At 40.5% G+C, this 13,086-nt stretch overlaps 1 protein-coding gene across 1 annotated transcript; it reads left to right on the forward strand.

Moving 5' to 3' along the window:
- The first annotated feature begins 659 nt into the window (after positions 1-659).
- LOC141617438 (uncharacterized) lies at positions 660-1,196 on the forward strand. The gene has a single exon (XM_074434636.1). It carries the CDS (start codon positions 660-662, stop codon positions 1,194-1,196), a length of 537 nt encoding a protein of 178 aa, XP_074290737.1.
- Positions 1,197-13,086: the final 11,890 nt, after the last annotated feature.

The raw sequence follows: 13,086 nt of genomic DNA on the forward strand, positions 1-13,086 counted from the left end.
CTGCGAAGGTTATCAGCCCAATTCATAAAGACCGATAACGGGAAATTGTATAAGAAGACGACTCAAGGTGTTTTGTTGCGATGCATCAATAAACCGACAGCTGAAAAGGTTATGGAGGAAGTCCATGACAGTGAATGTGTGCTGCACATAAATGCCCATATGTTAGTCCGTAAGATCATAAGGCTTGGTTACTATTGGACAACGATGGAAACAGATTGTTGCAAATATTTCAGGCACTGTCACAATTGTCAGATATTCGCAAATGTACAGCATGTGGCACCTTCTATGTTATACACAATGACGTCACCCTGTCCATTTTCAACCTGGGGAATCGAAATCATTGGAAAAGTAAACCCATCAGGAACTGGAGGGCATTGTTTTATCCTTGTTGCAATTGACTACTTCATGAAGTGGGTAGAGGCTAAGTCTTACAAAGTGCTAAAAGTAAAGCAAGCAGCACAATTCATTCAGAACGACATCATTTGCCGGTAGGGAGTACCACATGAGTTCATCAGCGATCACAGAACTCATTTCCAAGCCGAGACCGCAGTTATACTTGAAAAGTATAAGATCAAACACCACAAGTCATCAACTTGCCGCCCTTAAACAAATGGCGCAGTAGAAGCTGCTAATAAAACAATCACGGCCACCTAAACAAGATGTCTGAAAACTATAGAGAGTGGCAAGAGAAGATACCCTTCGCGTTATGGGGGTATAGAACTTCGATTAGAACAGCAACGAGTGCAACGCCGTATTACTTGGTATATGGAATGGAAATGGTTCAACCAATTGAGCTGGAAGTACCATCTCTAAGGATCCTACTAGAAAGCCAGGTTCCAGAAGCAGATAGGGTTCAAGCAAGATATGATTCACTAGTCATGCTCGATGAGCGACGTTTGATGCGCGATGAGCGACGTTTGAACGCATTGCAACATGTCCAACTCTACCAGAAAAGGATAGAGAGAGCTTTCAACAAAAAGGTGAAACCAACGGGAATTAGCGAAGGAGACTTAGTTCTCAAATCGGTTAGAGCTCTGTTACCTATTGACCCGAGGGGTAAGTTTAAACCAAATTGGGCAGGCCCTTATTTGATAAAGACGATTTTGTCAGGAGGCGTTGTTCGGTTAACAGATTTGGATGGGAAAGACTTCACAAATCCTATAAATTTGGACCAGCTGAAGAAATTCAATCCTTGATGACCTCATTCTAAAATGTTATGAAATAATTTTTGAATTGCAAATGTTTTTAGAATAAGTTGTGAGTTATTTGTCAACACTGCATGAAATATTTTACGTGAGAACTACGCACTCAGTTTGATTCTGTTGCAAAGCAGATACGTAGGCAACTCTTAGTAAAGAGTACAACCGAAACATGTAAAACCAAAAATGAAATTTTTGATGCAGAAACTAGGGATTTCTAATAAATAAAAAGTTTTTATTTATTCTAAATTCTGGGCGAAGCCCCTTACAATATTTTTTTCCAGGTGAAGCCCATCACACATAACTAAAAAAGAAAAGGACACAAACAGTAATAGTAATAGTAGATAGTAATGTCGAAGACTACTCTTTGCTACCCTCAGCAGGGCCGCATGCCCCATCACGACGAGACGAATTCTCACCCATCATCATGCGGGCTCTTTTCTTCGGAGGAATCATCAATTCTTCACGAGGGCCCAGTCTGTCTTTCACACTAGGTCGAGGACCAAGTCTTTCAGCAAGTGTCAACCCACTTTCACTCCTCGAACCTAACCTCTTCCACACATCTGAAACCAAAGAGTCAGTCCTAGGAGTCGAGTCAGTCTCTGTTTCGGTCCTAGATGAAATCGGGGTCGTCCCAGTAAAGAATTCTCGGTTCTTCTCCCCTTCCTTGTGATATTTGTAGTCAACAGCTTCATCCTTGTAAATTTCCCTCCGGGCCTTGAAAGAGGGCTCGATAGTCCATTGCAAATAAGAGGGTGACACCCAACTAGAGGCAAACGGCTTAGAAATATGCCAAATAGTACTCCGAGTCCAGGACTCCAACCATGCGTTACACCTCGCGAGAGTCACTTCCTTGACTTGGCCTCGAACAGGCTCAATGGCAGGAATCCGTTGTTGACGACCGACCTATCAAAGAACACGGTCGGGGTAGATATATGTGGACCACTCCAAGCCCAAGAGAGTGAGATGTCTGGTTCTATCAGTTTCAGACAAACCAGCAACTGCAGTAAGGCGGAGCCAAGGTAAGGCCCATCTAACATGTAAACCAGCATTAGTAGAAAGCTGTTGTCGCCAGAAAGGCTTCTTCTTCCCAGTAGCAAACCAACGGTAACGAGAAGTAAAGCTTCTCACCTCATATATATCCGGAGCCTTCGCTGGATCAACCAACGCGAGTCTCTCACATAGGCAGATTTGTGAAAAAGGGCCGAGAAAATGAATCAAACTACATAAAATGATGTCAAACCCACTGAAAAGAAAGGAGGTGGGCAAAAAAAAAAAAGAAAAAAAAGAAAAAAGAGAAAACGAAAAAAAGAAAAAAAAACGAAAAAAAGAAAAAAAGAAAAAAAGAAAAAAAACGCTGCAAAAGAAAAAGAGAAACAGCAGAAAAGACATACCTGTAGAACACGTGTTGACCCAGTATAAGCCAGGTTTGGGTTGGCCTTCCGAGCATCTAACCCGGCAATAATTTCAGCGAGAATGAGCCAAGCTGGGCTCCTACGTTGCTTCATCTGTTTAACAATTCGAATGAATTCCGCTTTACCGTAACAAGTTGGTACCTCAATATGCCCTTCAAAAGCATAAAGATGAAGCATAATCAATCCAAAAGCTATGCGACGGGACGCCGTAGGAATCAATGGGTCGTCAGCACGAACAAATTTCTGAGCAATGACGAGTAAGTTTACTCGTTCCCCATCGATGAAGGCACGTGTCTCATCACGTGACAAACCAAGTGTGGACATGGGCCACCTGCGCGCCAAGCCAATCTGTGGACATGCAGCAGTCGGAAAGTCATGCTCGGTGGCATAAAAATGCTTTCGACCGGATCGCTTTAGATCGGTCGGTTTCGTCTCGGCAAGGGTCTCGAAACGATGCAAGAGATGTTCGGAGTCGCCACCAAGCATTTGTGGGATGCTTGGAACTCGTTCGAATCCACTTTATACCTAGGTCAACCAAGGAAAAAAGCTGTGTTTGACATAGGTACTAAAGATACGGAGTCGTCCCTCTTTAGCATCCTATCTCTAGAATGACTCTCGTACGCCCTGGATAAAGTCGTCCACTCTCCAAAGTTTTTGAGTAAGAGGTGAAGGTACATATTGGGAAGCCCTTTAATCGGACACCCAATCCCGTTCGTGGTAGCGGCCTCTACTGATCGATCTTGGTTGGTTAAATGCAAAAGTTGATAAAACGGGTAAATGCATGAATGCGCATCCACAAGGTTGAACCTAACATGTGAGCTTTCTATGTCGGTTGTTTATGTTGGAGTATGTGTCCTCAACAATAGTGTGATCACATGATTTAAAATCATAATTAAATCTCATAATAAGAATACGTAAGGGATGATTCATTATATAGTCAACTGATCAACATTAATCGGTAACGATTGGCTTGCTAGAGTTTGACGTTACTGTCGTACGACGGTGGTGGTGAGTTAATCCCTTAAGGTCAGACTTATAGGATGATGCCCAAATCAGTAAAGTTGATTAGTTGTATATTGATACAAGTTAATTAATTCCTTAAATTTGAACAATTCATTTGTGAGTGAGAATATTTATATCCCCTATTTACTAAATGAATAGGCAACCTCACAATTTTTCCCTCCAAAAAGCATCTTTCTAAATAAGGTAACTAATAACACTTATGTATACATTAACTAAGTAAGGTAACTAATAATCATAATAATTTATTTCATTAACATATTATCTTTTCATTAAAATTAATCTTTTCATCAAATTATATTTTTTTGACTAAACTATAATCTATAATCTTTTAATTAAAATATTTTAATAAAAAAATTGTATCAAACTATGATTATTAAATATTTTACTAATTCTATTATTTGAAAATGATTTGACTCATATACTATGTATAAAACAAAATTATAAACCTTTTTAATTACTTTCGAGACAAAAAAAAATGAGAAAATTTATAAATTGGAATCATTTAACTTTGCGTTATAAAAAAAGATATTATGTACAAAAATACATTTCAACATGCTACTCAATTCTTTTAATTAATTTTCAGTTTCAACTTTTTATTTCTCAAAGCAAAATGCAATGATGAGAAAAATGAACAACTAATGAGATATCACTATCATATATCTAATTTAGTAAAAAAAAATTATAAGTCGTGTATAAAATTAAATGCACGGGGTTTAACCTAATTATGTAATATAAAAATAAAAATTCTATAAATACCGCGTATTTATTGCGCGGGATTTAAACTAGTTTATTATAATTTGATTAAATAAGATTTATTTTAGTAATAAAAGATTTTATTACTAAAATTGATTTTTGTTTATGAAGCAATAGAGATAAGAATGAATGGTTAATTATAATTACAAAATGTTGTGAATTATAATTATATGACCCATTTTATTTATGTGATCAAGTATTACTAGACAATTTGTTATATGTAATTTGATTAATGTAAATAATGATATTTAATATGTTAAATATGCATTAGAATTAATTAAAGACATGTTACCTGTTACATGTGACACATTGTGTGACAAATGACAAATTGACAAAATAAAATGGATGTCCATTTTATGAATGGACCGAAATGGTGGAGGAAATAAGGGTTAGTGGGTTGTTTATTTATTGAGACTAAATAAGCAAAATAATTACCTAGTCTAATAGGCATGCATACCTATCACATTGATTAGAACAATTGTGAGAATATATGTGCATAGGTCCCCCAAAAGGGACTCCTCCCCACAGGTTTTCCCATTCTCTTTTGAAGAGAATTTGTTCTCTTATTTTGCTCATACATTCACATGCAAAACCTCTCTCTCATTCATAGTTTTCTTTCTCTAAAACTTGAGAAGTTTTAATCTTGATTGTTCAATGATACTACTAATATTATTAATGTAATATATGAGTATTAGTAGACTACTAAATAAATATCTAACAAGTATTATTTAGTAGTGATATGGGCTAATCTTGGGTGCATCTCTTGAGGAGGGTTTCTACTTTGAGACCAAGGTTGGAGGATCTTCCATTGACATTTAAGCTCAAGAACAAGTGAAGGTAGGAGACCTTACTTGTGCCCATTTAGAATCATTTAACAATGTAAGAAACATTGTTTTCTTATTTTATCTCTTATTTAGTTATACATGCACTAGATCCTTAGAACACAAATTAATATATTAATTAGTTCACCATTAGAAGAGTCTAATAATAGGTATATGAACCTAACAGTTTATCCAAATATCAAGTAATTGATGTCAAGTTGGATTTAGTGTTGATTTGCATGCAAGACGGAAATTAAACATCCATTTACCGAGTTAGGTTTATGGTGCATAACGTGATCCATTTGTCTTAGAAAGGCATTTTGCAAATACAATGTAAAAGAGGCAGATTTGTCATCTGATCCGTCCTGTATTCGGGTTAACCGAAGTCGGGATCGTCCTAGACAAGTGCTGGAAAGGAACCAGGGTCTGCATCAGGCTGCCTATTGAGGCACGAGCCGTCAGGCGATGCAAGCAGGCTAGTCCTGGTTTGAAAACTTGAAAATGATTGGCCTGTTTAGGCGCGAGTCAGCAGACTGTCCAAGAGACGTCTTCTGGCTGTTAAAATATTTGTAAAATAGTTTGTAAAGGCGGTGTTTGAACCCGTCTTTGTTTGAAAAGGTCGTTTAGACCGCTTTTGTGTTAATATGAGGAACGGGACTTGAATAATCATCATTGTTTTGACAATATTCGATGTCGGGTTCGGTTTTGCAAGCTTGACATGAATAGTTTTGAAAAATGATTATGAACTAATTGTATTACGTTCATTTGTTTGTAATTAGTCAATGTTTTTCATCATACTTGGGTTAAAAACCGACATGGTATGTAGAACCAAAGATGACTTTGTATTTATGACTAATATGTTTGTTTTGAAATGTAAAGAAATGAAATAAAAGGTTTTAAAATACCTTTTAAAAGTGTAATTAACCAAATATTATCACCGAAACACGGATTTAACCGTCATGGTATGAGGAACCAAGGGTGAAAATGTTTTATGGTTAAAGGTTTATCACGAAAATGATTTGAAATATTTGAAATTGTAAAAACCGATTACAAATAGGAGATGAAATAAAGAGGAAATATGAGAGCAAACACGGCTGAATTAAGGCCTGAGAGGGCATAAAGGCGCGAGTCCCCCTGCTACGCAACCAGCCCCTCTCTCCGGCCAAAATCCGGTTTTGGCTCATCTAACCTATATTTGAATCATGTTATGCATGTTTTAGCATGTTATAGTCATAAAATAGATAAAAACATGAAAGAAAAGGATTTTTTACACCCTCATACTTACATGCTAGGCTTGAGACGAGAAATCGACGAAAGTGTAACAACTTGTTAGGTCGGAAAACTCGGTTGAAAACCGTTTTAGCAATGTAAAGAGTGTTTTGTTAAGTTTAGTGATGGTGTAGTTGGTCGAGATGGTCGGTCAAGTGATTTAATGCACGATGACGGTACCAAACAATGTGTATGGCTTGTATTTTCGATCGCTAGGTCAAAAATACATGTCGGTTTGTGACTTAAAAAGTCGAGTCGGGAATTTTAAGGGAGATGTGAGGAGGCGGACACTCGCGTACCTTCAAATGGTGGCATTTGAGGGGTATTTATCGGAAAATGGGTGGTTGTGTGCGTTTTGAGCGACGTGACCGCATGGGCTACTCGAAGAGGCGCGAGCCATTTTGCGGGTCTTCGAGCTGTCTTGTCACTATCACGCAATTGAAATCATGATCTATTCTATCCTATGTTTTGGATGACATGATTTATACTTGACCATTTGAGTATTCCGAGAATACTTAACATGGAAGTTTTGAGAAGTTTGTTTTTTGTGTTTGACTCGTTGTTGGAGTCGGGATTTGAATTTTTTAGTCGGTTTTTGGTTCGGTGTCGGTTTTGACTCTAGTTAGTGTCATTGCGACCCCATCGTCGTGCATTAAACACTCCAGGTACTTTTGAAAAGTTTTGAAATGTTTTGTTTTCGAAATCGTTTTGAGTTTTTCGACGTATAGTTATATAAAACTGTCGATTAAACGCTGCGATTCCTAAGCATGTTGTAGTCCGATAATCATCGGGTGTTTCTTGGAGACTCGACAGATACTGAGTATCTACAGAGCCGCCACTTTTATTGAGGCTTGGATTGGGTGAAAGTCAAAGTATAGCCCCCAGGTCAATCGAAGATTACAACCTGGAGACCGAAGCGACGTCGAGGCGGCTCGAAAGGGTTCGGGATAAGGACTTACCGTCGGGAAGGGCGACGCCAAGGTGACTCGGTGATACGAGTCAGGGACCTATCATCGGGAACAATTTAGAGTCTGTCGACTTCCCGTGTGGGTCGTTTAAAGTCCGTTAGACTGCGTACGAAAGCTCGCCAGACATAAGAAAGAGTCATACCTGAGGTATCTTCAGGATATGTCCTTGAACTGTTTCTTGCTTGCGGGCAAAGGCTCGCCAGCCGGGTTGCGGATATGATGGGGCTCGCTAGCCGCATTGAAGGTGTGCGTTGTGAGGCTCACCAGCCATGTTGAATGTGCGTTATGAGGCTCGCCAGCCATGTTGAATGTGCGTTGTGAGCCTCGCCAGCCATGTTGAATGTGCATTGTGAGGCTCGCCAGCCATGTTGAATGTGCGTTGTGAGGCTCGCCAACCATGTTGAATGTGCGTTGAGAGGCTCGCCAACCATGTTGATGTTACGTTTTGAGGCTCGCCAGCCATGTTAAATGTGCATTGTGAGGCTCGCCAGCCATGTTGATGATGCGTTTTGAGGCTCGCCAGCCATGTTGAATGTGCGTTGTGAGGCTCGCCAACCATGTTGATGATGCATTTTGAGGCTCGCCAGCCATGTTAGATGGTGGTGCGTTTTGAGGCTCGCCAACCATGTTGAAGGTCGAATGATCAACTTGTGGGAAATAGTCGTGTTAGACGGGCTTATTTCGAGAGGTTGTTGAGTTAGTGGGCTCTGTGAGGAGGTGTCTGATATGCTGCTGGGGAATTTCGGTGTTTATATTGGATGTTTGTAGTGCCGGAAAGAGATGGGCTTGTGAGCCTGGCTCCTGCGGACGGCGGTGATTTTGAATCTCGAAGAGAGGTAACGGTTTTTATGGCCGTTTGTTGGAAGCTTGTAGAAAAGGGCAGATGTGTGTTCTGCTATTTGATGTGTGTTTGGGGGACAACGGTTTAGATTCCGTCTTTCGGTGATTTAAAATTTGTAAGGAATAGTGGATTTGAATTTCACTTTCCATTTGAAGGTGTGACGGTTTTTAATGCCGTTCATTTGAAATTTGAAAATAGCGAATTTGAATTTCACTATTTGTTTTTGTGATTTGAAAATGTTGGTGAAAATTTTGTGAAAATAGTGAATTTGAATTTCACTATTTAGTATTTTTGCTTGAAAATGACGGTTTTTAATGCCGTCGTTGAAAATTTGAAATTTGTGGAAGTAGCGAATTTGAATTTCACTATTTTGTATTTGTGATTTGAAAAATGATGGTTTTTACTTCCGTCGTTCTTGGAAATTGTGGATGTGGTGTGGGAATTAGGCCAAAGCCCAAAAGTCCGCTGAATAAGCAGGGAACACCTCATTGAGGCGCGAGCCTTCCTGCGAGGGAAGGGGCTTCCCTTTTTCTGTAAAAAGACGCGAGAAGGCTTTGCTCTTCATTTCCTTCATCTTCTTCGTCACAAACCCGATTTCGACCAAAAAAACGCCATTTTTTATCTCTTTCCTTGCTTGCTTTCATGCTACAAACATCATGTCATCTCAAGGTATGTCAATCCTCTCGAATCCATTTGAATTTGTTTGTCTTTTTGTTGATTGAATTAGGGCGAAACCCTAACCCTTCGAAAATCAAATTGGGCGTTTTTGTTTAGCCCGTTTTTGAGTGAAATTGATGATTGCCTTAGGTTAGAAACCTGTTTAGGAGAATAGGGGTGCTTTTAGTTTGCATTTTGGTCCCCGTTACCGCTCCCTAGGCTCGAAAAACGTGAATGAGACGGAAAATCGTCTTATTTCACAATGTCGTGTTTGTTTGCTTGAGTTGTGTACCCCACTAGGTTGCGTTGTAGTTGGGGGAGACCGTCATTGCTATATTGAACCTTCGTTGGGCGTTGTGGGCAAAATTTGAATTTTTGCATTTGTGAGACGGTCTTATGTTATATTGAACCTTCGTTGGGCGTTGTGGTCGTATTTTGAATTTTTTACCTGTTTGTGCCCGAATTGGCGTAAAATTGCCTTTTTGAGCTGTGAAAAATACCCAGTTGAGTCGGGAATTTTTGTTGTTTATTTTTGCGGACCTTGTGTGGGTCTTGAGGTGTTGGATGATTTTTATGATTTTGTCATTGTTTTGACTCGTCTTTTGCTTGAAAAGAAGGGCGAGTCGTTTTTTGTGCGATTTTGTGAAGTGTTTTGCTGGATGGGTTTGGGCGGGTTTGCCCTTGTTTTGTTTTGTACTTGCAGGTGGTTTGTTTTTATGGATTTTGTCCATTTTATGCCGTCGTAATGCCGAAATTTCGGTTGACGTTTTTGTTTTGTCCTGATTGTAGGTGAGTGTTCTGGGCCCACTGGATCTGTTGCTGAGGCTTTAGAGCATGAGGATGATCCTGGAGGAGGAGAGACAGTTATTGCCTTGTCCTTGTCGAGTTGTGTTTCTTCCTGTAGGCCTTTGTCCAGCCTTTGATCACATGTTGATCATTGGCTGTTGTCTGCAGAAATTTGGACATCTGATGGTTGGGGGTTAACACCAGTGTGTCGTTCTACGTTGTCGTTTTCAGTCGTCATTGAATTCTGATGATTGGGTTTCAACATCGGGGTGGCACCCTAAGTTATGGCTCCTCTTCATTGTTGAATTCCGACGATTGGGGGTTAACGTCGGAGCGATGCACTAAGTCACATTTCCTGATTGTCACGGCATCCGAAGTCTGCCAGGCATTTTCTCCTTTTTTTGTCACGGAGTAGGAACGAGGTATTACCGTCATGGTAACCACCTATGCTTCCGTTGTTGCTCCTTTCTTTCCCGTGTTGCTCCCTTTCTTTTCCGATCAGAAGGGTACGGAGTGCTTAGTTCGGTAGGTGGCGGATAGCCCCCAGTTCATTGTTTTAGGCCAGTGTCTGTATGATAAATACTTGTACTGGATCTTGTTTGTATGGTCACTCGTTTGTATCAAACATGTGTCGATCTATTTTGCGTGAGGTGGTTTGTATATATATATGTTTTTGGTTTGTAGTTTGTTTATGTTTGGCTTTTTTGTGTTGTGTTTTGGAGAAGCACGGTCAGCGGATGATTCCCCTTTACTTTGCATTTGTTCCTGCATCGTTAGTGTAGAAAACAGGCAACAGGTAGTAGGTATGCACACACGTAAACACGCAAAAGCGTTTGATGAGAACAAAAATAACCACAATGACTCGAAGTTGAAAATTGAAATTGAAATTTTGAAAATTCAGCGACAAGTCATCACGTTTGGATTTTTCGAAATAAATTGTTTTGATATTTCGAGAAATTAATTCGTGTTTGAATTAAATTGCGTCGAATTTTACCGAAAAATGATTTGCGACTCGAAAAACTAAAACTCAAACCATCGCGGATGAATTTTAAAAGAGATTTTGCGAGTGTATTTGATTTGATATTTGTAAAATCAAGACTCGGATTTGTAAGAGTTTGAATTTTTGAAGAAAATTGATGTCGTGTTATCAATTCTCGATTTTTGTGGAAAATGCGAAAAAGCGAAAAAAATTCGAAATTTTCGACTAACATGGAAACGATCCGTTTCGGATCGGACGACTTGCCCTTCCCCCTTAAAAAAAGAGGAGAAAAACACGTATGTTTAAAGCTGCGTCATGGAAACCGTGCCGGATTTCGTAAAACGCGAAAACAAGGAAATGTGAGCGTGAGAAAACACAAAAATTCCCGGATAGGCCCGAAGAGGCGCGAGCCTTGAGGCGAGAAAAACTAGGTGTCAGGAAGAAACACAACTTGATAGGGACAAATCAAGGTGCGGATCCTGAGAAGCAGCCCATTGAGGCGCGAGGCTATAGGCGATGGAAATGAGCTTCCCCCTTTTTCGGAAAAAAGCGCTAATTGTTTTGTATAAATAGGGACGTTTCTGCTTCATTGTTTCATCATCCGAAATACGAAAAACATCTCTACGAAAACCTTTCTTCTTCTTCCACAAAATAATTCATGGATACTTTCGAAAATAGGTTGCGACATTGGTGTCGGGATTTATCGCCTTCCGAGAAGTATCAACTCGTTGTAATGGGAGTTGGTCAATTGTTGGTGCTTCGTCAAGTCAAGGTGCAATCCTCGTTCCTTGAAGCATGCTCTCGGTTTTGGGATTCGAAACATCATGTTTTCGTTTTCACGAAGGGTGAAATTTGCCCTCTTGCCGAAGAAGTGGGTGCCATTGGTGGATGGCCGGGTTGTACTCCAGTGCTTCCTCCGACTCGGTTGTGTTACAAAGAGAAGTTCCGTTCAATATTGGGCTTATCAACAAGCCAAGTGAACTTTCTCCTTGCTCCCCATGGTGTGGATATGCTGGCTCTCATCAACATTTTCTAAAACCGGTTGGATGTTAATGTCTCGAAGATGGCTAGGAGAAGGGCTCTTGCCTTTTGCCTAGTGCATGCATACCTCCTTATCGATGCCTTGAAGAAGGAGGGGTCAAAGTGGTATGGTAGTATGACCCTTGTGCATATAGTTGAGCAAATGGAACACGGTTGGGATCCATCATGGTTGGTGCTTGGCGAGGTCATCCAAGCTTAGGATAAGAAAGGCTTTTGTGGAGAAGCTCCTTTGTTTGGGTCCCCAAGGATCCACCAAGTGTGGCTCTTGGAGAGGTTAATGTATGTAGAGCCTCCTGCCGATTCTTCTTCTTACTCCTTCTGTCACCTTACTATGGGGAAGAAGTTGTACTCGGATAGTTTTGCATCCACCGAGGCCTATTGGACCTCAAGATTAATGGAGGAGGGTGGTCCTCATATCCGTTGGGTGGCGCCATGGTGGCACTTGAGGTCCTTCACGGGGTTGCCCGCTTTGGCCGCTTGTTCTTGTTCTTTGATGGTGGTGGGCTTGAAGGTTGCTTCCTTCATTTATCCCGAAAGGCTTATGAGGCAAATGGGGCGTCAACAAAAGGTTCCCGCTCAAGATACTCTCGTCCAAGAGAGTGTTTTTCGAAACTCGGAGCTTGTGGAGGTCTTCGAAAGGTGGTGGGCCACTCGGCCGATTTGGGAGGTACCAAACCCCGTTGCCACGACATGAGGTGACTCCTGCTTATGTCAAGTGGTCAAGAGCTCAAACCTTAGAAGAAAGGTCCAAGTCTCGTAAAGACGAGGTTGTTGACTTGAAGTATAGGGAGGTCGGCAAGGCCAACCGTGCCTTCTTTGACGATTTTGCCGATGATGTTAGCCCGGATATAATAAGGCCACCGAAGAGGAGAAGCTCGGGTCCCAAAGAGGTAATGGGCTGTGTTTGGGCTCGACTTAGGCCGATTATAGGGTCTTGCAAGAGACCGGAGGCCGTCGCCGTTGTAGATCCGTTGAGGATCCGTTTTGGAGAAGAAGTCCAAGCGAGGCGGGCCAACAAGAAGAACAAAGGGAAGATGTACCCCGAGGGCAAAGGCAAGGGTAGAATGGAATAATGAAGACCTCCATTACCCGTTTTATTATTATGTTGTAGTAGTGTTGTGAGTTTTTATTATGTTGTACTAGCTATGTATTGTGTATTTTGTGCTAGCTTTACTATGTGAGATATCTTAGTCGACATTCTAGCTTTGACAAGTTGTAGACTTGCTTAGCTTTGTTTGTTGTCAAATTTATAATCCTTCTCGTTATTAATTAAATAAGAGGATTGTTTGTGTTAAAAGAAATTGTGAACGCTTGTTATTTCTTCCATCCATCTT

Source organism: Silene latifolia, chromosome X (genome assembly GCF_048544455.1).
Source record: "Silene latifolia isolate original U9 population chromosome X, ASM4854445v1, whole genome shotgun sequence".
Lineage (NCBI taxonomy): Eukaryota > Viridiplantae > Streptophyta > Magnoliopsida > Caryophyllales > Caryophyllaceae > Silene > Silene latifolia.